The sequence below is a fragment of the Pavona decussata genome, unplaced genomic scaffold, assembly GCF_977016875.1.
Source record: "Pavona decussata unplaced genomic scaffold, jaPavDecu1.1 SCAFFOLD_32, whole genome shotgun sequence".
NCBI lineage: Eukaryota > Metazoa > Cnidaria > Anthozoa > Scleractinia > Agariciidae > Pavona > Pavona decussata.
In genome coordinates, this window is record NW_028145455.1 from 3195268 (window position 1) to 3222500 (window position 27233).

Sequence of the window (27233 nt, forward strand, 5' to 3'; positions counted from 1 at the left end):
CAAAAATACTTTGGTATTAGTAGGCACTGTCCTTAATGTCAATTTTTTTCTTGGCAGCATTTCAAGAGCAACGTCTGTTGCAAGCGGTACAATCTGGCACATTGCAAAGGATCAAAGAAGCACTGAATTGGCTCAAGCAGCTAAACAGCAGCAAAGACATTGGAAAAGGAGGTAAAGGGATTGTCAAAGGCTCCAAAAAAATAGGCATTGCCAACAGCCAGGGGCAGATTCAGGAGGAAGCTGCAGGAGACGCTGCTGTTATCAGCAAGAGAGTCTTGCAAATACTTCATCAGCATTCTTGTTCAAACCAGAATGTGCTGCACATTTGCTGCAACAATCCAACTTACGCTGAGAAAGGCGGACAACCAGACACTGCTAGTCTTCTTCAGGACCGCTGGAAAGGTAGGGAGGGAACAACTTAGATTACTACAATCACACCTCTGCTGCATACAGCTGTTTCAACAGAGGTTGTCCAAAAAAAGCTTATATTAGCGTACGCGACAATGCTGAAAGGTAGTTTGGGAAATACCCAATATATTTCAATAAAAGCTCAGAATTCATAATGCCTTGACTGTACAGCGAAGACTTGAGTTGGCAGGCAATATGGATTCTGCACTTTTATGGAAATTTATTGCATATTTCCTAGACTACCTTTAGGCATTGTTGCGTATGCTTTTATGCTTTTTTGGACAACCTTTGTCGAAACAGCTGTATACACAGTAACCATCAACTCCACACATTGCTAGCAGCATCACTTAAGTGCTGGAGGTTTTTTATTGGTGGTGTTTAATGAGACTGCACTTTCACCTTTAATCACCATACCAGTGAATTTTACTCAAAATCTCATTGGAGTGTAGAAATACTCTGTAATGCACTTGAACAGCTTTAGTAAGTAAATTTACATGTAGTACTGTATTGTACATGTAGTAATAGTTTGTATTTTAAGCTTATGGGACACAGGAATACTGTAGCTTGTGATTATAGAGTTGAAACTGACATGATGGTCTGTTTTCTGACAGTGGTTGATGTATCTACAGGCATTGACTCCGAGAGTGCAAAGGATGTCTCTTTAGATGTAGCAGGCTTGCATCTGCTGTTGACTGATTCTCTTTTTGCAAAAGAATTTGTACCAATGGTAAGTATTAATTAACATGTGACATAACAAAAAAAAAAAAAACGATTCAGTAAACTAAGAAGCCAAACATATACATGTACTACTGGGTACATCGAGTTCCATAGCTTCAGTGCAGCTACTTAGAAAGCTAGATATCTCCAGTTTTTGTCCTTGTTGGTGGACATGTACTGCAGGCTTACCTGTGTGTAGGCAAATGGTCTTTCAAAAAAAAAAAACGGATCTCAAAAAATTTTAATAGTCACAGGTCTTACTGTCATAATTTTTTCCATGGATTTGTTTATTAATTACAGCTGTAATTTATTTGATGTCATTTTTTTTAGTAAAATTGCATTGTACATCTTGTTGCAGCTGAAAGAGCGTGATGCCCGTGGATACACACCCTTCATGACAGCTATCCAGTGTCACAACTTTAAGGCTGCCATGTATATTCTGGATTTTGTGGAGAGTAATAAAGGTGCAGTTGTAGTATTGAGGACATGGACTACGCATTTATGCTTAAGCCATGTTTTATTATAATTGCTCGACTTCAAAGGAGGCACTGTACAGTAGTGGGTATTACACATCAGACTTTCAGTTAGATTTTCAATGAGAAGATTGAAGGGTAGGTACACTGTAGTTAGGCTAGGATGGTCGCTGGAAGCAATGTAGTCCATATTGTCTCTCTTCACCCAGGTGTATACATGTACATTTAAATGAGTACAGTCAACGTACACTGTACTGCTGGGGGTAACCTTATGATGGACTACCTACAGACTACTGTACCTTGTTGGTTCATGCTACAGTAACACAAACCAGATTGAGCTCTGGCTGTAATGTATGGGCCATGTAGGCTTGAAGTTTGACTTTACAATGTATTAACCCCAAGACCAGTGCATCCTCCTTTAGCACACTTTCATGACCACTTCCTAATGGAGACATTTTCTGCCATTTGTAGATAACTCCAGTCCCAATTTGCAGTGTTCAATGGAGGATGTGATTTTCTCGGATGCATTTAATGGCATGACTCCACTTCATGCACTTGCTATCGCTTGCACAGAGAATCTGCCGCCCAGTGGGCTGGGGAACAGTTTAACCGTGACGAACCTGCCATCCAGCTACACTCCAAGGATTCTGTTGAAGCTGTTTCAAGGACGATATCCCTCAGCTTACAGGGCAACAATACCACCGGTTACCATGGAGGGGAGAAAGGTAGTGTTGTTTAACCAATGAAGTTTCTTTGTAAGATTATCATATTATTCTTGAAAGGAAAATCACTCCAAAATATTTCTAATTTGGCCAACAGCCTCATTATCATACACATTTAGGAAGAATAATGATAACTACAGTGTAATATCATAGTTCTGTGTCCATCTTTTATCTTGAGGGGAGTTGATTACGCTAATTGGAAGTCTGACCGTGAAAACCAAATAACAGGTTGTTTAGAAAGTAACATGTAGGTGTCCGCTATAAGCAGAATCAAACCCATGACCTCTGTGATGCCCGTGCTTCAGGGTTCGAATCCCATTCAAGCCTGGTTTTTTTCAGGCTTTCTTTTCGCAACTGTTTAAGTTGCATACCAACTGCGAGGATCTTTCTTCTGTTTGATCGTTCATTCGCAGTTCAATATAATTATGATGTTTCATATATTCATATTCATTTATTCATCCTTGACAGGTATATTAAGAACTCACAATATGACCAGCTCAGTTGGTAGAGCACTGCACCGGTATCGCAGAGGTCGGCATGGGTTTGAAACCCCTTCAAGCCTGAATTTTTTCAGGCTTTCTTTTTGCAACTGCTTAAGTTGCGTACTAACTGCGAGGATCTTTCTTCTTTTCAGTATTAAAACTAGTATAGGTAGATAGTCGTATCCAGGGGGCTGCAAATCATAGCCTAGGAATCATGTTTGAAAAAGGGGACAAAGAAAAGGAAGGGAAAAAATGTACCACTTTGAACTGTTATCTGTTTTCAGTGCTATCGTACTAAGACTCCAAAACAAAGATTCTTAGAAAAACGTGAGAAGGGCAAAGTAAAAAAGACACCCAAGAAACCTGCTGAGGCAAAGAGAGGAAACCACTTGACTCCAACAACTTCAAGCATAAATTACAATCCTTGGTCAAGGCGCTATGTTGGAGAAGGAGGAAGAATACCTATTGTGAACAGTCGACGAGAATCATTGACTGGTAAGGGGTTTTCAATGATGGTGATGATGATGATGATGATGATGATGATGATGATGATGATGATGATGATGATGATGATGATGATGATGAGGTAGTACATGAAAGCTCTCTTTTCCTAATGAATAAAACGTGATCATTGGATAATGCAGTTCCAGAGTTTTCATTGGCTTAACGGCCATGGAAAATCAGCCATTATGCCCGGGATTATACCATGTCAAAGAATAGCCGCTATTAATTGTTTTTCGTTGTTCTTGCAAAGCAAAATCGGCACGTTCTAGCAATATATCTTAGTTGTTTTGAAAACAACAATTATTCCACTCGCGTTTGTTGGTTATGGTATGATTATACCCAACTCGGCGCTACACGCCTCGTTGGCTATCTATCATCTCATATCGTACGCGCGCTTGTGAAATAATTGTTAATAATAAATTAACAATGAAAATATAATAATATTTATTATTAACGTACACATGGTTTCTTGCCTTAGGTATGGTGACATTTTCTGATCCAAAAGAACTCCGACAAGCTCTGGTGGAAATGGATCACCACATGGTGTCAAGTGAGATGACGGCACCTGAAGGAGGACTCGCCAGCTTGGTACAACACGTACTGCACGTCAAACTCACTGAGGTGTGGGCGCACTAAAATTGTTAGCCAATTACGCTCTGCCGATGTTAACTGCCTTGACAATTGCGTGGTTACCCCTAATTTCCTTTTGAGAGTCCAATAATCCTTGCCAAGATCTGCTTTTCCCACGTAGTTATACATGTAAACTGGGCAAAACTATGTTCGTTTTAGCAGGCACCACCGTTAAGAAACCCTTTTTTCTCAGACCATCCCGAGATGCGCAGAACATATGCGCAGTTATTTTAGCAAAAGGACGCACCGTCCTTAAACAGTATGTAGCATGTTTGTCCCATGAACCAAGTTTAATGGCCAAGCTCCCACGTGTCTCCTGTAGTTCAGTGGTAGAGCATACGAACTGGTAATCGGAAGGTCTTAGCTTCGACTCCTTTTAGGAGAAACTCGAATTTTTTTCTTAGTATGGCTGCGTCACTGGCTGAGAAAATTTATCTATCATTTATTCAACATCTCATTTCTCTCATGTAATAAATATCCAGTAACAATTACTTGGTTGTCAGGTGGAGAATGGGGAGGCCGAAAAGATAGAGATGGAGGTGGGTGTGCGTGGCAATGTGTACAACGTGTCCAATGTTGAAGGGATGGCCAAGATTATCCCCAAAACACAGACTGCTGATACTACGCGAGAAAAGATGGCGGTGAGTCAATTTTATGTATAGCTGGTATTGAGCTGAATTTCTTTGGTCATAAAAGTGAATTTCACGTTTTAAAGACCTACAGTATTTGGCTTTTTCTTTTTTTTTTTTTTCTTTTCTTTTTTTGTGAGATACGTTTGTCCATAGTATTTGTTTAATTGCGTTTGACGTAGAAAGAACAGACTCCTAATACAGACTGGAGTCGAAATTGTATCGGACAACGTTGATTGCATGAATGGATCTTGGGACTCGTATCTGACATCCCCGTACATTTTGCAGTGGCGGATGACATCATCACCAACTTGGCAAAGGAGAGAGAGCCTGGTGTCGCACTCCCTAATCTTTGATTATTACTCAGTAGTACTAATAATACTAATCAGACTTATTTTTTATTTTTAGAGCGCTTTATACTAAGGCTCTAAAGCGCTTAAACAAGAAATATACACTATAAAATGCTGTTTACCAAAAATGTCAATTATTTCCGCGGCATTTTATTGGATAACTCAAGACGGTTTTATTCTAAAAACTGGCAACTTGACATGAACGGATAAAAGTTGCTCACCTTTCAGCAGCCTAAACCTTTTTGGTCCAAAGTCCGAGTCAATGATCAGTCTGCTACAGTTCCTTTGATCTTACATCAACATCAACAACAAGAACAACAACAACAATATATTTATTTACAAAAAATAAGGTATATATTATACTGACCCGCAAATAGCAACGCTGATCGAGGCGAGTCAAGTCAATGACCCAATGGTTAATGGTTTATTGTTTTGTTCTTTATTTCGTAGGCCGCAGAAGATAAGCTAATCTGTCAGCTGTTTTCTCGCCTTCTGTCATATTCAGAGGTGAGAACTTTGAATTGGATGTTTTCATCTTTCACACTTTGGGATAATTATTTTCATGAAGCATTAACTCAGGCAGCTACCTACTGTACTCGCGTTTGATTTTGGATTTGTTTTGAAAGCTACATGTACATATTTTCCCCAGATTGCTACTGCGAGGAACAAGGAAGGTGAAACAGCTTTGGCATTCCTGGTGAACAACTATCGCTGGATCAAGCTCACAGCCAACCAAAAGCTGCGACTCACCAAATACGGAAACCTCTTATTTGGACAAGAAACAACATTCCCAGCCAGACGAGAAGCGACTGTTCAGCCGCAAGTTCCTCAATCTCCAGACGATGAACAAATAATGACGGAAATCAATATAACAGGAGTGGCTGATCCCGCCATGTTGGAAAGCAACCTGCTTGCCCAGCTTGACGACATCTCAAGCAGCTTCCGCAGCATTGTGGATACCCTGACTGCTCTTGAGAGACGGTGTTCGTCGGGCGAGGGACAACAGCAGCAGCAGACTGCACCAGGAGATTCTGAGGACAAGGCAAAAACGGCTGCAAGTGAAACAACTGCGAGTGCGGAAAATGCGACAACTGCTTCTGATAACCCACAAGTGATCCCCGATCTTATCAGTTTTGCACCCAGCGCTGGTGCTGTTTCTGATGATCTATCAAGCGATAGTCTGCCAGTTTTGATACAGCTCACCCAAAACTGGTACTCGGTCGCGTCAACCGTGTTAGGCTACTATCCAGTGAACTCCACAGATGTGCACATGGCGCAAGAACCAAGGGGCTCCAGCAGCACTGCTCAAAAGTCGTCATCTCGCGCCAGCCTCATGGAATCGTGTTCCCTTGACTCGTTCGTATTTGAACTGCTATCTCATGCTGACGAAGCCGTCCTTGTAAGCTTCGTGGAGACGATCGTCACTGAAATGAACAAGCATTCCGAGAACCTAACACTTGAAACCGTTCATGGCATTAGCGAGCGACATGATGCGTCAAATCCAGGGGCTGTCGCTCTGATGGTAGGGGTCAGGTTTCTGAGGTCTGTGATCCGGCAGCTGTCGGTCCATCTTAGCAGGTCTGGCTTGTCTTACGTTGACCTTCGTACCCGCCTCGGATCAAGCCCGTCTGCAAGTAACGTCAGAAACAGCCAGAGTGACAACTTAGAGTTCAAGAGGAAAGTGAGGTGAGCGCCTTTGATATACAGTATTACTGTATTTCTCCGTCCTGCGAGACTTACGATGGCCAGGAAAAAAAAAAGAAAAAAAAAAAAAAAAAAAAAAAAAAACAGGACTTGCATTTGTCAAAGTAAAAAAGAAGTCAGATTTTTCTGGCTTTGTTTTTGTGTTTCTGGTTTCGTTTTGTTTGATTTTTTGTTGGAGGAATTAAAAATTCCGCGTCAAATTTAGTGATTCCAGTCTGTGGATAGTCTCTCATTTGTCTCAGTGATAGTGGGTTGCGCGAAACACGCGAACTCCACTTTTGCACGTGCACGCGTGTTTCTCCTGCTCCGTCATCCCTGATTGGTCAGGGTATTTTCTTTTCCGTTTCTTGTATAAAGAACTAAAAATGTTACACCTTGAATGACCCTTGTAATTCACCTACGATGACTATATAATTATCATGCAAGGATTCAAACACCAACCATACCACATGGAAGAGGAATGCGGTAAAAATAAATGCGCACAAGGTTAGAAGAAAGTGATGACTATTATGGGAAGATTTGAAAGTTACCTGTAAACACTCGACAAGTTCATGTGGTAGGGGCTTCACACAGCGTGATGTCCTAAAATTTTGGTTTGTTTAGTATAATAAATTTGTTTCAATTATTTATCCTACGTTTGTTTTCTTTTATACTATTGTAAATTTGTCATTTTAACTGTGTTGCAGCAGATGGGCATTTTGTCTGCGCATGCTCATCAGATAAGCAATCGAACACAAGCTTGGCGCCTTTTTGTTCTGTAGAGCGCGCTGTCCGGTTTTACAGGTGGGCGATCGACGCTTCAGAAACGCTGTCATTGTAAAACGTGATTTTTTCACATCCTTTGTGCTCAGCAAGAGAAGCGAGATGAACTGAATTACGAAAAAAACATTTCGCCGCGAAGACCGCCATTATTGTTTATATGCTCTCTACTTTTTGATCCAGCAAAATGGCGGGAAAACCGCGCCGTGTACGCGCTGAGCAGGCGCATGACAGCGGATACGCCCATGAGAAGACACCCGGTTGATCATGCGCAGACAAAATGCCCATCTGCTACTGTGTTGCACTTGTAATTCCAAAGTAATTCAGTCCACTCGGCTAATTCGGAAAATACGGAGATATTGCTAAAAATTTGTATTGCATATTAAAAATATAATGTAGCTTCTTTTGTCTTGTTTGCAAAGTAAAAGTTTTTTCTCGTTATAGAATGATCTTGCGTTCATTTTCGTGGTTGGCTGTTCACGAGTTGGTGCAAGCTGCAGAAGCTTCCGTCCTTCCTGTTAGAGAAGGTGTTGCTAAGCCTCAAGCCCGCTCCACAGGCTCCTCAATCAGCAACAGCATACCCAACCCTAATGGAGGTTACTATTCAGCCAGGTTCCGGTGCAGACCAGGTAGGTTTACATGAAGCAATATAAAACGAACTCTTCATCAAATGTCTGCCAAACGTACATGCGGCTAAAAATAAACGCTAAAAGCAGGTGACACTGCCCCTGGAAATAAACTACATACCCTTTTTCCGAGTGATTATAGGAAAGGTCACCGCTAACATGTCGTGGTAACGTAGATTGTTCATGGCTTTTACTTGTACTGTCGACTCGGGTTGTCTCCAACACTTAAGGTAACCGAAATGTTTGTCGAGAAGGCGTGAGTTCAAGGATAGTTAATTAAAGGCAATGGTTATGAAGCCTGACAAACTTCTTTGTTATATGTTTTTGTTAGCATTTTTGGCTTTGGCCGTGTACAAACTACAATAGATTTTGAAATGTGTCGGAGGAACTGACCACTGAATGGAAGCGTTCTTGTTAAGATATTCAACTGTAGCATAAACATTAAAACAAAGGATTGTGCACGGTCGCGGCCCTTCCAACATAAATTGCAGCACCATTGTTGTCATGGCAAGGTTTCATAACCAGTTCCTCAATTAACTATGGTTCAAGATAGCGCCAGCAGAGAAGAACGTTCTAACGGAACGTATTTTTGTTCGAGATAGCATGCGGTGGAAATCTGTTTCATAATTGTTCAGAACATACCAACATTCGTTTTTATGTTATGTGTAGGAATCCGAGTCAGTGGCCCTCATGATTCAGCCGGCAGAGCACAAGAACCGCTTCTCAGGACGGCTCAAAGGTGAGAGTTGTTATTGAAATGTTTTACTTGTGGTTGTTATCCAGTGCAAGGACAAAAAAGCGTTGTTTCGTTGCACGCAATACTGTGTGGGTTAGTTTCAAAAGCTGTCAAGAACTTGTTACTGAACATTTGAAGTTCCTGGATAGGGTACCGGTAGTTTTAAGTTCCAACAAACATGTTTATTTTTTTCCATACTGTTCAGTGCATTGTCAAGAATGATTCTTTTCTCTATCGACCAGGATTCCACAGAACAGATCAGCACAAAGCACTTCAAGCTGCCGAGGAATAAGACTAGCAAACATCGCTGATGGAGCTTCCAGCGGCAGCAGCAGCAACACCAGCACCAGCAAGAAGCCGCCTCCCAATCCCTTTCGAGCCTCACCGTTCGAACTCACGAGGAGCGTCAGCAAAAAGAGCTCTCTCCTGGATAGTGATAGTGATTCGGATGAGGAGCCCGAGCATACGGGAACTTTGGGTGCTGATGCTGATAGTGATATGGAACTGGACGAACCTGAACCCCGGTCTGTTTCCATGGCGACGAGAATTACCCATGATCACCCTTACGCGTGGGCATTGGACGGACGGGTAACTGGCATGAATGAGGGCAGCGGTCTGCCGGGACATATTCATGTGAGCTTCGGATAAGTTGTTTGTTTGTTTCCATTTTAATACCGTGTAGCGAGAAAGTTTGTTTTGGGATTGTGATTTTCATTGTTTGTGGGAACAGTCTGCATGGTTAACTGATAACTGCAAATTGGCCAAACGTTTAACTGTCAACTGAGAGATGGTAGTGTTTTTAACTGATAGCTGAGAAACGTGAAGAAAACTGTTATCTGAGATGGTTAAACTTTGCCTGAGTAGAGTACGAATTTTACTTACAAATAACTTGCCAGTCACTGTGTCAGTAAATGCCTTGGAGATGGCTCGGAGATCCTCACGAGTTGTTTCTAGAAGGCGTGAGGTCGTCAGAATGTGATAAGCAGTGTTCGTTAAGGACGGTGCCTACTAATAAAGAAGTATTTTTGTTTGTTTTATGACTATGCGGAAAAAGCAGATCTTAGTAAGGACTATTGAAATCCAAAAAGAAAACTGGGAGTAACCATGCATTTTTAGAGATCATTAAGCAACAATTATTCTAAAAAACAGTAAAATACAAAGAAATTTATGGCGTTTTGTTCAAAATTGAAGCTTTTTTTATCTCTGAAAAATGCATGGTTACCCCAATCTTCCTTTTGGATACCAAGATCACTTTCTAAGTTCTGCTTTCTCCGCATAGTGTTAAACCGCACAAAAAATATCCCTGTATTAGTAGGCACCACCCATAGGAAACCCGAGTATCTCGAAATGCGCAGAACGTATGCGCAGTAACAAAAGTAGGCACCGTCCTGAAGTCTCAAAATAGATTGGAATCACTCGAAAACTCTTCGGGAATCTTCGGACGATACTCGACACTGCTGGGTTAATGATAGGGACATCGTTTATACGATACAAAACCGCAAAACAAGTAAGAAGTAAAAGTTAACTGAGGTCCGGCATAATTAAGTGATAACTGCAAAATGGCCGAAATTTTAGCAAGTAGCTGAGAAATGGTTTAATTCTTGAAACTGATTCTGAGCTGAGAATTCAGCACCCTTATGCGGATCTTCTACTTGGAACGGTATAATCCATGGCAGTAATACAAAAGAAAAACTCCAACTATTCCAACTCATTGGACTTGTACTGTAAATGTTGCCAAATTAGCAACGAACTGGATTGATGAGAGCGTACCATTGGACGCTCACGTTCTCGATAAGACTGAATATAGTGATTTATTATTATTATTTTTTTAATTGAAGGATTTCAACAAATTTTGTGAAAATCGTAGTTGCGTACATTTCTGAACAGACGTATACTCGTGGACAACGAATACGAATTAAACCTCTCCGCGTGGACGAAAAAGTGGATTTTTAAAAGAGGCAAATATGGTCGTTTTCAAAATAAAGAATGAAGATGATAATGTAATGTTTAAAACACGTGCTGCGAGTTTTTTGAATGGCTTCAAAAACATTCCTGGAAAAGAGCGTGTCAAGAGTGTTCGTCACAATGATGCTTTTGTGAACGTTGGAAATTAGCATACGAGAAAAACATTAAACACCGCATACTAATAAGGAGGAGGTTTTATCTGGTTTTAAAACCACTGCACGTGATGTTTTATCGACCATTTGGTAGGTTAATGAGCTTATGAATTATTAATGAGTTTGCGAAGCCTGAATTCACCAATATTGTCTATTCATTACTTGCACTGGTGATATTTTATGATCGCAGATTCCACAGTTGGCCACCGGCGTGATCTCCCCACCCAGCATCCACACTGGAAACTGCTATTTGACTCGAATGTTCTCACGACTAGTGAAAGAGACACTGGACCTCATGAAAACATTGAAAGAAGAAACTGACTCCCAGCAGCAGAGCGTTACTAATGAAACCATCTTGCCGGCGCTGTTGGTTGGGCAGGAAGAGTGTCAGTCGATCCAGAGCTCTATGATGTCGATCCTGGAGAAGTCGTGGGTGTGGCTAGCAGGGGTTTTGGATGTTGTTGAAGGTCAGCTTAGGATGGGAAAACACTTTGATACCAAGGTGGGTCTTTCACTGTCAAGGACACTCGAGCCCAAAAACCAAAAAATAAACTACAATCTCCATTGTTGCACAAGGGTGGGGCTATTCAAAGGGCACACTATTCCCTCAATCACCATAATAAAGAACGAGACAATTCATACTTTCTAGCTGCCTAGCCCATTCCTTCACTTGAAATCAACTGTCCACCCAACCCTAGCTTCGCGAGGTTTTGCGAGTCACATATTTGTAGTTTAAAAGGAAATGTTGAGAGGGAAGCATTTTGTGAGCACGTACACTGTACATGTACATGTTCGGCTCACTAACTCTTCTTTGAATAGTCACACTTCAGGATTTCACCCCCAGGGGTCAGGTTCCCCAAGCCCTTCCAAGTTAAGATAGAAGGGCTTTGCGAATCAAGAGACATACTTCTATCGTAAGTATGTCTCTTGACAAGTCTTGTTAGGTTTACACTAGGCTATTATTATGAAACAAAAGATTGCAGCTAACGGCTACCTTCTAGAAACCACCTTTTGTAACGTAGGAAACAATACCATAGGAATCTAGTGCTCAGTATCTTTTATTTGAATGGTCACGTTTGAGGATTTCCGATCCCGGTACTCAAGGTTGAGGCCATTTTGTACAGTATGATAAACGTCAAAGGAAAGTTCTGTGCATTTGAATGCGTCCACACGTTAAATTTTCGTCGATAGAGCAACTATGTAAAGCATGTTAAACTACTACAGGAAATGAATGCTGTAAAACAGGTTTCATTCATAACCGCTGTTGCTCAACGGCTTCATTTTTTAATGAAAAAACAAACAAACAAACAAAAAACATTAGCTTGGCAAAATAAGATACGGGATTCTCACAGTTGTAATTCAACTTCTTGCTGAGAGTTTTAAGAATTCTTAAGTGATAACAGCTCATTTTTTTTTACACAATTTATTTCGTTGATTTTCACAACCCAGGCGCATTTGAAGCGTTGATTCCCATATCGTCTTACTTAAAGGCTGATACATTTGTTTTTCCGTTTCCAGAGATACTTAGCCTCACTTCAGCGCCCTGAAGACACAGAGCTTGCCATGCTGACACGGACCGTGTCAACTATCCCCGGGGCCTCCCCCGAAGAGTATCTTATGTTCCTCTTGAGAGCACATAACAACGAACATAGAGATTCTCTACCTGTTGTTGACATGCTGTGGTGAGTAAACCTTTCTTTCCCTTAGGTAACGGGTTTTCACGTTTTCTAATGACATATTTTGATATTAGTATTAGTGGTTCGTATTGTAAATAGTTACTGAAAAGCCTTGCGAGGAGTGATTATTAAAGTTTGATTTGATTTGATTTGATTTTGGGAACAAAACATAGCTAAAATTGCGGTTTATTTTTGTTTTGTTTTTTTAACCAACTTTCAACGTCTGTAACTGGGTTTGAAATTGTCGGACTTTCAAAATTAAAAAGTATTTTATTATTTTATTTTATTATTTTTAATTATCTCAGTTTCATCATTTTCTGATGGAATATCAAACCATTATAAACGTTAGGACGTTCGAAAATTTAAGAGCCGTAAACCAAGATTCATGATGATTAAAGATTAAAAACGTTCTCTGGTTAAAAATTGCAAAGGTATAAGCTCTCGACAACCGTCCTGTTGTCTTCAACGGATAAAAATAACGGATGAAAATCGTTACGACGTTCGTAAACCGTCATCACTGAAAAGTCAGCTTGTGAAGCTTTTTTTTTGGCGGTAACATATTTCCCTTTTTTGATTTGATGGGTTTGTACGGAAGTTTTCAAATTTCGTGTGCGGCCTTTAGAGCCTGAATTTGCGCGGTAACTTTGTAATTTGCGACTCTGAACTTGGTGCGTCGCTCGCCTTGCGCTAATCTTGTTACATGTATTTTCCCTATTTTACTTAATTACACTCACGCACCGAAAAATCCAGTTAAAGCCTCTTCGCTGGGTAAAGACTATTTTTAAGAGCAAATCCTTCTCCTGTGCAGGTAAACCCTAATTTTGCTGCTCGAATTTTTAATCTTTTAGTTACGAACACGCCGTGTATGTCCTGGACGCCTTTATTTACTCCATGACGCACTGGCCGCGAATTGGAAAAGTCCTGGACCGGAGTGTCTCGACATCAAGCCATGACGGAGAGGATTCTTGGTCCAGTTCCTCTCAGCCTTTACAAGGCGAAGAAGGGTCCTCGGGACTGGAAACTAGGCCTTCACTTAACAAAGAATCAAAGCGACGACGTCGACATAGTCACGACCGAGAATCGATCGTAAAATTTTTCGGCATGGATGTAATGCATTCCGACAGGGAGAAATTCCTCAACAGCCTCCATGATACAGTGCAACAGAAATTCCCCAAGGTTCCTAAAGCATCTTGGGAAGTTTTCACTCATAACGTGACGGTTGCTCGTCAAAAGTCGTGTGACGATACTAACCTGGCGTTACAAAGGGAAAATGAAGACGACGGTGGTCTGCCGACAACTTTTAGTGTCATGGGCTCGTAAGTATTGACATCAGAGTAGGGTTCTGAGTGCGAGAACGGTCAAGCGGGACAAAAGTAACAAATCGATCAATGTTTAAGTCGGTAGATCCAAAGATACAATTATAGAGAAAGACAATCTCTGATTTCCCTGTCATAGGTTGGTGGTATTAAACGAAGAGTCAATAGTCGTTGTTTGTACGATATCTCGCCGATTCTAGCCCTAAGTATCCAGCGAGTAGCATGCCCTTTAGTTGGCAGTTCTTTGAAAGCCTACTTTGTTACCCATTGTCGCTACGTCTTTAAATAACATTATCCTTCCAAAATTTAATTTTCCATTCCATCATGGGGCAAGCCAATCTTTACCAATTTGCAATTCGAACTAGTTTATTACTTAAACGCTTTATTCTCGGTTCTCCTTACTGCAGTCATGCTCACACCACTCCCCTGGTACTGAACTGGTCACCTGATCAAGTCATGAACCGCTGGAGGATCTCTGTGGATCTGTTTTCCCGCCTTTTTCTAGCGGACGGACCTGGGGCCGAGAGAGACAGTTTTCTGGCGGCTCGCGCTGGTGTTGCGGGAAGACTAGCCAGGTATAGTGCGCATGATCACCGTTACTTACGCAAAACATGGCATTCGTAAAAGTTGCTCATAAAGGTTGAGCCCAGATCAGACGTAGTAGTTTTCTTCTTATACCGTACTCGGTTAATTTTGATGTTGCGCCAAAAGCAGGATGGCAGTCGTTTTCGGGTTATTACCTTTAAGCGTTGTTGTTGTTGGTGTTTTTTTTTTTTTTTGTTCGTGCTTGGGTTAAAAAGCAGATTAGAGTGTGCATATAGGAAATAATAGTGGTTTAGGATTAAGAAATTTCTTGTGTTCGTTTTATGTACTTTTGAAACAAGCACAAGAGGTGAACTAGCCTCCCTCGCAGACGCTCTAGATCTTTTGGCGCGTCATGTAATCTTTCCTCCCCAACGTTGGGTTGGAAAGATTGCGTAACGGGCAAAGGATATAGGTGAATGAAGCTACTCGATTTTTGACTGTGAATTTTCTGTTTTCTGTTTTTACTTTTATTCCCTCTTCTTTTCTCACGTTTTTTTTTTGTTCTTGTCTTTTTTTCCTTTCCTTTCTTTTGTCTCCCTTTCTCACCTTTTTCTTTTACAAGCAAGCGTTATCATTGGAGTCCATACCGCCAAACAATAAACTCAATTACAAGGATCAAAGTGTATTTAAGGGCGTTAGTTTTTAAAGAAACTGCGGTGCTGCGTCGGTGGGGAGTAGAAGCGAATGTTTGGTTTTATCAAAAGAGTTTGCTAACTGAAGGTAGTTTGGCAACCGTAAAGAGATTCGAGTGAGGTTTCCGCTCGCTCTGCTGTTTGGTTGCGTTTGTATGGATTCTTGGGCTTTGGCTTCAGCTTTCCGTCGCCAGTATAAAAATCCCAGGCCCAAGTTGTCCTAAAATCCTGTGATTATTGTTTTCTTTTCAAGGTTCCGCCGCGCGGCCTCATACCTACGAGACTCCATCACCAATGAATCTCAACAACTCGGTCCTTATGGGGGGATGGGTGCGAGAGTGGGCACCACACTTTCCCTCACAATCAAACGGCAGAAGATCCTGGAAAACACGCTAAGGATTCTTGGAGAGGTAAGTAACATTCCTCTCTACTTGTGCAGATTTTTGTTACATTTGTTTTATTGAAGAGTTCTTTACCTGATACCAGCGCGATTTCAATAGGCCATTTCCGAGTTTGAACCTCGTTATGAAAGCGAGGCTAAGTGTAAAGTTATTATTATGAAAATTAGTTTTCATTCATATGCGAGCAAAACTCATTTTCGTATGAATGGTTTTGCGCTTGGCCTCGCTTCCCTAATGAGGCGCACAGCAACTCGGAAATGAGCTATTCTGGGACAGGGGGACCGGGCATCGTACGGCATTTGCATAAACCGCGATTTGAGTTTAATTTTACAATGAAGTAGTCGAAACTAAAAAGGAATATGAAACGGCAAATCATACTGTGTTTACGTGAAACCAGTATGAAGTTTCGTGCTCGAATGACAGTCTCGATCCAGTACAGCTACTGAGGTGAACGTCACACTTAAGGAAACAATAGACTTTGCAACGCAACAACACAGTATACTTACTTGGTTTACGGAACATGAATTAAAGTATCTATACCTTATAAACCTTTCTTTTTTCGCCAATCTTCCCATCTAGATGTCCACATTTCACTACAGCAACCTGCGAGTCAAGTTTGAAGGAGAGGAGGGGTCTGGACCGGGTGTGAACCGTGGGTTCTTTGCTGCAATGGCGAACGCACTGAAAATGGATGAAAAGGTGAGATACTTTAGCTTCGAAAAATGCTTAGACGTTTAGGTTTTTGACAAAACTGAGCGCCAAAAATTCAACGTAGTTTTGAACACGCTTTGCCAAAGCCACTTTGTGTACCGCAAAAACAAAGAGAAAAAACTCACTCGATCGTAAGGGATAAAGTGGCAATATCATACCAGTCCATCTTGTCTTCCTCTTTGATTCTACGTGACGGAAACCATTTTGGACGAACAAGTCGTCTCAGACGGACTAGTCGTCATAGCGTGGAAACAAAACGAACACGATGTTGGACCTATAAAAATCTTCTGATTTTGGATTCTTTTTATTTATTTATTTATTATCATTATTTTAGTTGTTGTTGTTGTTTGTCTTTTAATCGTCTAAAACGACCGACGAATCAATGGACAAGATTAGACTTTTACTGACTTTTTTATGACTTTTTCGTCTAAACTGACGCCCCTTCCATTTTCATGCTTAGACGATTTGTTCGACTGAGGCGACTTGTACTGTGAAAATGGTCATTCAGCGTTTCTTATGAAGAGTATTTTGTCTGTGTTTTGATACCACGTCTTTGCATGAAACGCGTTCTTTCGAGATATTCCAAGACATATCACTAATCAGTCCTCTTAATTAATTAATTATTTATAATTAATTAATTAATTTATGTATCTATTTATTTTATAATTTATTTTCAGCTCCCAGAGGACACCACCGCTTTGCTTCATGAGCCGGGCAAGTTGCCTGAGCAGAGCGGTTTCTACGCACCAAAACCATTTGCCTACAGCGAGAAATCCCCGGAGGATAATCACGCAAAGGTAGCGAGTACCTCCTGATTTAGACATATATATATTAAAAAAAAAAGAAGAAGAAGAAGGAGAAGAAACTCAGGGATGGCCTAAACTGACTATTAAGGGCTTAGTTTATTTCTACTACAAAATGGCGTACTTTCGCGGTTTTCAGTACTTTCTGACTTTTTACCTGACGGTGACACATACACTGATTCCGTGCTCAGCTGTGTTGGATGAAGTTCTTATATCTATGACACGTGATCCCTTTCAGCCTTAGCGTGTTAACGTGTCGCTCATCTTAATGTTGTCAAATGCAACAAAGATCGCCATTGTTGTCCAGTGGCCAGCGGTGTTGATATGTGCGCATGTGCCAGGATTCCACGTGTTCTAGGAAAAATAGGAAACCTAAGCGTGGCCACCGGAAGTTGAATGTTCCCTTTTTGACGCATTCTGACGTTATGGCATCTGTAATGGCAATACACTTGAAGCCAACATAAACGTTTTCCAGTCCTTCGCAAGAAATAAAAACACGACAGCAAAGCGAACATTTAACCTCTGTGGCTCACGAACGTCCGTTAGTTCCGTAATTGCGTTTTCGTGGCTTAGACTTAGCATTTTTGGGGGAAAGGAGGGGGGGGGGGGGGGGTTAGTGCCTTGTAAGCTTCTGTCCCATTGTAGTGATTTCCACCTAGGAACTGGCTTGTAATTTAGTGGAAGCTCCTTGATAATCACAGGAAACAACCACCACCGGGAACCAAAGTTGAACGAATGCTTTGCCCTACGAGTCTTGAATGATGGTATTTTATTATCGATACCGACATCGAAATGAAATGAAATGAAAACGTTAAATTCCGAATATCAGGCCCTCCGAAAGTAATCTCACCCCCTTCCCCTCCCAAGACATAATCCCAGAACATAACAGATATAAGCCCAGAACATAAGCCATGGGAGGCTGAGGTAAGCTGTGTTAAGCTGTTCGTATTGTCGAGGTCGTGGACAGCTCAGTTTTGGATGAAGGCACTCGAGACGGGACAAGACACTTTCAATCAATTTATGTTTTGTTGCAGACCCGCCGCCACAAGATGTTCACAGCTATCGGGCGATTCATTGGTTTGAGTCTGTGGTTCAGCAATACTGTGCCACTGAACTTCAGTAGACACGTGGTGAAATTCCTATTAGAGAGGTATTGTGACTCTTTGTTGGTACAAGTGTTTATAACACCTCCTGTCTCCCCCGCCTCCCTTACGCGCGACTGATTCTATGTTCGCAGATCGTGTCTTTATTGTGAGGAATTTGAATCAATTTTCCACCTCCCCTGTCTTCGCGATATAGTGGGTCACGTGACTTTCCCTTTTAAGGGCATGTGTCACCATTAGCCTCAACTGAGGGGTTCGTTAAGACAATCAGGTTTTTTATATCTGTTGTTTGGAACAGCTCTGCGTAGCGGGGAGAAAGCCGCATTTACACCTTTTGATCAAAAACAGAAGGTACTTAGGTTACAGCTAATTTAAACCTAAAAAGTGAACAAAGAAAAGAAAAAGAAACTTTGCAAACGAAAAGAAAAAAAATTGACGTTTATAAGACCTAAAGAAAGGAACCATCGTCTGTTTCGAGCTGCCAGTTCTGAGCTACCGCTCTTTCATGTGGTTTACAACAATTGTTGCTAAGTTTAAGATGGGAGGATTTTGTTGTCAATGTGATTGTTGCTTTGTATTTGCGTCTTTACCTAATTTCTAATTTTGGTTATTCCTGTAAAGGGAGGTAACCTGGGAAGACTTAGCGTTCTTTAATGCTGACCTGTTTGAGGGGCTCAGCCGTATGATCTTGGACGGAACACACCCATTGATGACGTCAGAGCGATTCCAAGCCACGTATTGCTGTCATTTTGAGGTACAACAATGGATAATTTTTAATGTAGCATTTTACAAGGCCCTGTTCTCTCAGATGTCGGTGTAAATAGTCGCACAGGACGGACGAAATTGGAATAGTTTCCCCGAGACAATAGGTCCATTTTAACCTAACGTTGTTTAACGCCTATGTCGCAAATGGAGGTTGGGTGCCCAGGAGCCAGGGGCTGGTACCGCCAACCCAAACCCAGGTAGGTAGAACACCCCATAAGCCTGCCCTACCCACAACCCAGCCACGAGCCCCGCCCGCAACCCAGCCCCAACCCTAGCACCCGTCACACTGAGACAAAAAGCTCAGTGGAAAAATAATAAGTACATAAGACAACGAACTAACCCTAACCCTAACCAACCCCCAACACCAATCCCCAACAATAACAAGGTAACACTACTGGGAGGGAAGGGAGGGAAAGAAAAGCCCAACAAAACGCGATAAACTAGCCACGCCACGAAAAACGCTGAGTAGAGTAAATTTCCGAGCACGTGCAAAGGAGCACGCCTAAACTGCAAGAGAATACCGCTGGCCACGCAACTGCCTGCAGACCTGAACCAGGCCCCAAACAATAATGTAACAACAAATGCCCAAACGCTAATGTGCTACCCGTGCTCAAACTATACGCCAATAAACGCTAACGCCTCGCTACGCCACGCCACCACGGAGCAAACTTGCTCCAAGTCGTTAAGTAAGTTAAATTACATTTAACCCTATTTAACGCCTATGTCGCAAATGGAGGTTGGGTGCCCAGGAGCCAGGGGCTGGTACCGCCAACCCAAACCCAGGTAGGTAGAACACCCCATAAGCCTGCCCTACCCACAACCCAGCCACGAGCCCCGCCCGCCATGCCGAAGGACCTCCGGGCTGGGACAGCCCGGAGCAATTGGGGGCTCGTGGCCAAGGAGACACAGCCCCCCAAGGGACCAGACCTGAGGCACCCAACCCCAAGTGAAGAGACGCACAAGCCCCACCTGCTATGCCAACTCACTGGAGACCTGGGTAAGAGAGCCAACTGGTGTGCGGATATAGAGTTGATAGGCATCACTAGACCATCGGCCTAAAGTCTTAATAAGGTGATCAGGGATTCCCCGTGCAGCAGCTGTGGTAGCTGCACCAATCCAGAAGCTGTGGCCTGAGTAAGAGCCTGAATAACCAGCAGAGCGTAAAATAGCCTGCACCGTGGATGATAGCTGCTGCCGAGTTAACGGACGGCCATCCGCATAGCAGAACAGGGGCCCTGGCGATGGGCCACGCAGAGCCAAAAAATTACCAAGGGCCAGCACTGGGCAGACAAGGCTGTTGCCCCGACCCACATAAATGTCACAGCCTACGCGAAAGGGGTCTGTCTTCGAGCACTTGATATGAACTTTAAAACATGTTGGGTCCACCAAGGAATCCGCTTGCACATCGCCAACTGTCAAATGGATACTAGGGTCAAATGAAGAATTTGTGGTAAACTCACCAGCTCGTAGGAAACCGAAAAAACCGAGGCAACACGCCGCCCAGAGCATGACATGGTCCCGGGAATTCAGGTCCAAGGATCGCTGGATGACCTTTAAGAGGTCAATAGTGATGGGAAGGCGCTTAGTGGTAGATGAACCTTGCACACGCTTAATGCCCCTTAACAGCCGCTGTAGCTGCAGACAGTTAATCAGGGGATCAGGTAAGCCATTGTCAATGTGAAGGGATCGCACTGCACTGAGGTACACTTTAATGGACGAGTGGTGTAGGCTGTCAGCCAAAAAAGAAGCAAAACGCATGAGCGATTGTTCATCAGCTGGCAAAAGAGCACCATCTGGACTCAGCTGGCCATCCTGACGGCAGAAATCGAAGTAGCGACGCTGGGCGGACAAGTATACCCGACGTGTAGACGGGGCCAGACCCTGGTAAAGGAAAAATTGGCATCTCTCCGTCACATGACGTGCAACGCCTCCAGTAGAGCAGGGGGGACTGTCATCGGAGACTGCTCGGCTTGTGGGGCCAGGTGCCTGAATCGCTGAAACTGGAAACGGGAAAGAGCATCCGCAACTGGGTTAGATTTACCACGAATTGAAGATGCAGTAAAGGAAAATGAATGGCGCACTGCCAACAATGCTAAGTAACGCAACAAAACCATTAAGTCAGGGTCTCTGGAGGTACCAGAAGACAGAACAGCCACCACAGACTCGTTGTCGCATAAAAACTCGACCCGCCGTGACGCCCACCCAGGTCCCCACAAGTACGCCGCCACAACAATGGGGAACAGTTCCTTGTATGCAATTGAGAGGGGCTGCTGTAAAGCTGACCACGCACCAAAGAACCACTGGTTGTTAAAGATAGCTCCATAGCCCAGAGAGCCTGCAGCATCTGATGACACTTGGAAATCTGGAAGGGGGGCCCACGAAGGCATAAGGAAGAAACTGAGACCCTCCCAGCTTTGGAACAGTTCCTGCCACCATGTCAAGTCCCGATGAAACTCCTGGTTCAGTCTAATGGGATGGTCATCGCGCCTGAAAGTACACAGTAAGTTAATCATGCGTCGGAGAAATGTCCTTCCCTGAGGAGCTATCTTACATGCATGGTGGAGGTGGCCAATAAGGGACTCCAGCTCCCGCCGCTTACAGAACCGCTTACCCGACCAAGTACCCAGCAGGGCAATGATCCTCTCTCTTTTCTCCGCTGGGAGACGGGCCTGCATTGTGGTGGAGTCGAGCTCAATACCAAGGATGGAGAGGCAAGTAGAGGGACCCTCCAGCTTCTCAGGGTGAAGGGGGAGGCCTATCTTAGAGCACAACTGGATACACGCCTGTAAGTTGTTGTAACAGACTGGGGAAGCCGGAGGACCTAAGGTCAAAAAATCATCCAAGTAATGGCGAAGGAAGTCAACTCCATAGTTTTGAGTCAGCATCCACTGAACCAGGTCTGCAATAGCAGTGAAGATGTAGGGTGCTGAACGCAGACCAAATGGGAGAGCCATGTCAACGTAGTATTTGCCACGCCAAACCATTCCTAAGAGCGGACGATCCTGGGGATGAATAGCCACATTGCGATAGGCGCTTGCCACATCGAACTTGGCCATAAGAGTTCCTCGGCCCCTAGCCATAATGCCTTCTATAAAGGAGTCAACCGTGACATACTGAACTGAAAAGGGGGGTTTTGGAATGCCGTCATTAACGCTGTGGCCCTCTGGTGAAGAGAGATCCAAGATGAGACGCCATTTACCCGGCTGGTTGCTTTTCGGGATGACTCCAAAACGACTGATGTGCAAATCAGGAAAAGGAGGCGATGTAAATGGGCCTGCAACTCTTCCATGTGAAACCTCTGTCTCAAGGTAAGCATCTATGACGGATGGGTGGACAAGGGCAGATCGCATGTTAGAAGAGGCTGACCGCAGGGTGACTGATGAGGTCTCAAAGCCAATGTGGAAGCCCTCACGGAGACCGGTAAGAACATAGTCTGCTACCGTCTGATCTGGATAGTCACACAACTCTGCCTGAAACTGGGATAACTGCAACGGGGACACCAAATGTACTGGAACTAATGGAGAAAACGAATGAACAGGAACCAAACTTCCGGATAAACCAGTTGAATCCGAAGAAGGCACAGCCACTGAGCCACAAAAGCCACGGTGCTGGTCTGGAGCAACAGGAACAAGGTTATTTACACTATGTACACCAGAAGCAGGAGGACTTGTAATCCTCTCAGTACCGCCCCCCCTTGGCAGGGGAAGGGGAACGTGAGCGACCGACCCCTGGGGGGTGAAAGGGGCAGCTAACCCTGGGGTGGTCGCTGTTACATGAACTGCAAATGTGGCGATAACGGCATTCCCCGAAAGGCCAGCGGCATTGCCCGTTGTTCCAAGAGATGCAGTAAGGGGGTTGGGAGTTGTAGCCCCGGCTTGCTGACACGGTAACGGGTGGGGAAGTAGAAGACTGGGGGTTGGCGATGGGTGCTGGCGACCGCAAGTGAAAATTATACAAATCCAAATTCATCTTCGACCAGTCAGATGCCCCAGTTGCTGCAGCATCCTTGCGAAAAGCAAGATCATACTCCATCCACGCTTTACTCGTTGATTGCCGAGCCGTTTGTATGATGAGCAATTTATATTTAGTGAGGTCTGGCCAACGATGGGGATGGGTCGCACACATCACCATCTGAAAAATAGTGAAGGCCTCGGTCCAGGTCAATATGTCCTGTATTTCAACCGCCCGGCGCTTTTTAGAGACCACCAACTTGCCGTCCAAAAAGGTTTGCGGCTCGTGCTCTGCCGTCCGCAGATTTGCTGACAACAAGTCCGCTAAATCTACGAACTGACCGCTCGTAATCTTCGCCACAAGTTTAGCGGGAATTGGGGCGTGTCCTGGTCCAACCACAAATGCTTTGTCCACAGACGGTGGGAAAAGCAAACTGCCGAGACTGGAAGACGAGCTGGCAACATGAGTGGCCGTCAACGGTGAAGCAAAAGACAGCACAGGCCGAGCCGAGTTAGAGCCGGTGGTGGCTGACACGGACGGGAAGGTAGATACAAATGCCGGCAACGTCCACGTACCTGAAGCGGCAGCCATCGAGCCTGCAACGACCGTAGCAGGAGTTGAACAAACGTTGGACGTGCCAACTGAAGGAACGCTCGATACAGGAGCTGCGTTATCCCGGATCGCCGCGATGATGGTTGGAAGGCAGTTACTGAACGCTTGGGCGATAGCGGAAGCGATGTCATTGGAGAACGACGAGGACGTTCCCGCCGAAGCCGCCGAAACTACCACACTAGCAGCAGAAGAAGAAGGTGAAGAAGTGCATGTAGACGAGATTACACCCGCCGACAAACTGTTGTAAGTTGAGCGCGGATGAGCCATGCGAGCCGAGCAATGAATGAACAACAACACACGCCAACACGATGCGAGCGACAAAACGCGTCCGAACACTCACCAAAAAACGAGCACTGACAGTCAAACCGCCCTTGTAGAGAATAAATCGAAGGCTGACCGCTAAGGCAACGCTTTTAGAGAAAAAACCTCGAAGAAAAACGGAAGAAAAGCCCAACAAAACGCGATAAACTAGCCACGCCACGAAAAACGCTGAGTAGAGTAAATTTCCGAGCACGTGCAAAGGAGCACGCCTAAACTGCAAGAGAATACCGCTGGCCACGCAACTGCCTGCAGACCTGAACCAGGCCCCAAACAATAATGTAACAACAAATGCCCAAACGCTAATGTGCTACCCGTGCTCAAACTATACGCCAATAAACGCTAACGCCTCGCTACGCCACGCCACCACGGAGCAAACTTGCTCCAAGTCGTTAACTAAGTTAAATTACATTTAACCCTATTTAATCTTCTTGTGATTTTGTAGAAATCTTTTTGTTTTTTGTCACAGAGAAATTGACAACATTCGTATTTAGCGCTTGTGTTTATTCGTTATTTTTCCTTTTCATTTTTTGTGATCTCAGACTTCAGTCGGCGGCACAACAGAAGAGCTCCTACCTGGAGGCTCTCAGATTCCTGTGACGCCAGACAACATCTGCAAATATGTCAGGTATTGAACCAGTACGAGATTTGTTACTTTGGCTCATCAAAGTTGGCTCCTCTGAATTAAATAATACTCATACCAAGCGTCCAGTTACACCTTCGGAAAAATGTGTTAGAACGTTTCATTTGCCTACAGTTAGTACGATGTTCAAGCGCATGATGAAATCAGGTCATTTAGATACATGAAGGCTGCGCATTCTGCGCATGTAGTAGCTCATGTTGAGCAAACATCATCACACTACGGCGACAAAGAAGAGTTTGTATAGGAATGTAGTAAATGTACTCTAAATGCTAGCAGTGTGAAAGACTCGAAAGCCTTTGTTGCTGTGTTCTACTTATTAGGACGTGACCTGCCCGTCCATCACACGCTTGAATATTGTAAACCGTAACCATGAGAAGCTGTATAAATCGTCTAAACGCAGTTTTCATGCCTTTGTTTTGATTTCACGCAGGTTGTACGCCACTAAAGTCATGATCGGCTGTGTGGAAGATGAACTGCGGGCGATGAAAAGCGGACTGCATGACGTCATACCTTCGGAGCTCTTGTCTTCTCTTACGCCAGAGGTGAGCTGACTGTCTTGGTCAAAGGTGTGCTGTAAACTTGCCGGTAGAAGGCATGTATATATTTTTATGCCTTTCGTGGGATTTAGGAAATAGAGAACCTTTTACGTGTTTTAATAGAGTTGTGATAACACAGGTGGAGGTTTGCGAGAATTTGAAATATTATAATTATCATTCGTTTTTTAACTAAACAAAGTTGCAGAATATTTGGATTTTAAAGGGGAGGTTCACATTTCAGCGCATGTGCATAAATCTAAATACTTTTTTCTCTTTCTTATCAACTTTATGGCCTTAAAAATCCCACTCACATGTACTTCAGTAATCACATTCTATAATTAGTCCAAGCAAAATGAGTTGATGAGCAAAATTCACAGAAAATGCTAGTGGATTGTACTCATATCGTCGATATTTAATTTAGCGTTTGACCCGTAGGATTTATTCCACAGTTGATGTGTTTACAATTATTTGCATGCGAAAAAACGCAATGATATGAAACAATTACCACCCGAGTTACCTATTCCCTTCCGAATGGTTCATAAACAACGAATTAAGTTAATCAGGCTTGGGTCATAGCGAGCAAAGGCGAAAAAGTATTTTGAATCATAGACATGCGCAGAACCGTGAACCCCTCCCTTTAAGGTGGCCGAACACAGTTTGCCCACGTTTTACAGATTCTGTTAGTGATGCTATTAAGCGCACGCTTGGGTTGTGGTAAGCAAATTTTTTGTTAGGGTTGTGGATCACAAAGGTAAGTTTTGCTCTTTAAAAAATAACTTAGTTTCTCGTTTGTGAATCCTTCTTCATTTATCGCCGAACAAAGAAAGTGAGTTCACAATGAGCTAAGCCTTTTTGTACGCTTTTCATCTTCCTGAGGAACCCTAATTAAAAGCCACGCATGCGCATTTGAGCAAAAAATGGTGACTGGTTGTTTTAATGGAAATGAACTGTTTTCTAAGGAACCTCTCGTTAGAATGCCATGAAATTTGACAAATCAGTAGCTTTCTAAAAGTGTAACTTGCCTACAAACCAAAAACAAAATCTAACAGAGGGTATCTTCAAAAAACATTAAAGTGCAAAACCAACATTTACAGGAGATCTGTCTGTTAAAATTACACGAAAGCAGCGTCACTATGTCAGTATTTTGTGAGTTTTTCTGGATACAAAATATGGAAAAAATCTAACGAGTGTATTTTCTAAAAATTAAGAAAAACCATTCTTTGTGGACGGTTAATAGCTTGCTGCGTTGCCATGGCAACGGCACCTTGTTCAGCAAGAAGTATCAAAATTTATTCCTCCTTAGTTAATCTTGCACCATGCTAATTTCGGGTACTCAGAAGTACGTAGTTTTCAAATGATGTTTACTAACACCTGTGTACTGGAAAAACTGTGTTCGGCCACCTTAAGTTGAGTGACATGGTCATGCACTATGAACTCTTTGTTTCTAATTTTATTTTACTTTCATTGCAGGACTTTCAGTTATTGGTATCAGGTGGGACAACTGATGTGGACATTAACCGACTTCGCTCCGTGATTTCGTTTAGCAACAGTAATGGTTGTTCGACTGATATCCTCGACAGATTCAAGCGGTAAGAAATGTCTTCCGTACAGGAGTCCGTCCTGGACTTGTTGAGTTGTAAGAGTTGTTAGGGCGGACAGCGTGGCTGAGGTCATAACGTAGTTATTGGTGAAGCAGTCCGCTCTTTCGCTAGTGCGTCAGCCCATCAGTCATTCAGTCAATCAGTTATCAGTCTGTTAGCCAGCCAGTCACTTGGTCCATACGCCACCGCACAATCCAACCAGATATTGCAGTTGGTCGGACGATCGGTCCTTTCAGTCAGTCAGTCAGTCAGTCAGTCAGTCAGTCAGTCAGTCAGTCAGTCAGTCAGTCAGTCAGTCAGTCAGTCAGTCAACCAGTCAGTCAGTCAGTCAGTCAGTCATCAGTCAGTCAGTCAGTCAACCAGTCAGTCAGTCAGTCAGTCAGTCAGTCAGTAAACCTGTCAGTCAGTCAGCCAGCTAGTGCGCCCGCCCGCCTGCCTGGCAGCCTCTCTGTTAGTCAGCCAGTCATTCAGTCAGTCAACACAGGCAGACAGTCAGTCTGACACCGGAACCTCTTAACTAAAACAAAAGCATTGGAGCGAACATTTCCGTTTTCGTTTAAACTAAATTATGTCAAGCTGGAATTCTACAGTAAATAGCAAGTATCATTTTAGCGTTAATCTTGATGCCTATTTCCCTTCAGGTGGTTCTGGTCGATTGTGCAAAAAATGACCCCACTTCAAAGACAGCAGTTGTTGTACTTTTGCACCGGAAGCGCTGTTCTG

The 27233-nt window shown here is 43.3% G+C and overlaps 1 protein-coding gene across 1 annotated transcript in view; it reads left to right on the forward strand.

The window, feature by feature from the left end:
- LOC146484670 (uncharacterized) overlaps window positions 1–27233 on the forward strand; it is a 37811-nt gene that overhangs the window by 6622 nt on the left and 3956 nt on the right. Inside the window, exons 5-29 of the mRNA XM_085104751.1 lie at window positions 58–402; window positions 1020–1135; window positions 1484–1589; window positions 2070–2323; window positions 3087–3297; window positions 3785–3927; window positions 4440–4577; window positions 5366–5422; window positions 5565–6601; window positions 7823–8007; window positions 8674–8743; window positions 8983–9373; window positions 11048–11359; window positions 12376–12539; window positions 13382–13849; window positions 14257–14424; window positions 15320–15476; window positions 16047–16166; window positions 16856–16975; window positions 18016–18131; window positions 18706–18838; window positions 24273–24358; window positions 24804–24915; window positions 26380–26498; window positions 27152–27233. The exon at window positions 27152–27233 is cut by the window's right edge and continues 34 nt beyond it. Of these exons, the coding sequence (XP_084960877.1) occupies window positions 58–402; window positions 1020–1135; window positions 1484–1589; window positions 2070–2323; window positions 3087–3297; window positions 3785–3927; window positions 4440–4577; window positions 5366–5422; window positions 5565–6601; window positions 7823–8007; window positions 8674–8743; window positions 8983–9373; window positions 11048–11359; window positions 12376–12539; window positions 13382–13849; window positions 14257–14424; window positions 15320–15476; window positions 16047–16166; window positions 16856–16975; window positions 18016–18131; window positions 18706–18838; window positions 24273–24358; window positions 24804–24915; window positions 26380–26498; window positions 27152–27233 (5210 nt within the window). The remainder of the gene's footprint in view (window positions 1–57; window positions 403–1019; window positions 1136–1483; window positions 1590–2069; window positions 2324–3086; window positions 3298–3784; window positions 3928–4439; window positions 4578–5365; window positions 5423–5564; window positions 6602–7822; window positions 8008–8673; window positions 8744–8982; window positions 9374–11047; window positions 11360–12375; window positions 12540–13381; window positions 13850–14256; window positions 14425–15319; window positions 15477–16046; window positions 16167–16855; window positions 16976–18015; window positions 18132–18705; window positions 18839–24272; window positions 24359–24803; window positions 24916–26379; window positions 26499–27151) is intronic.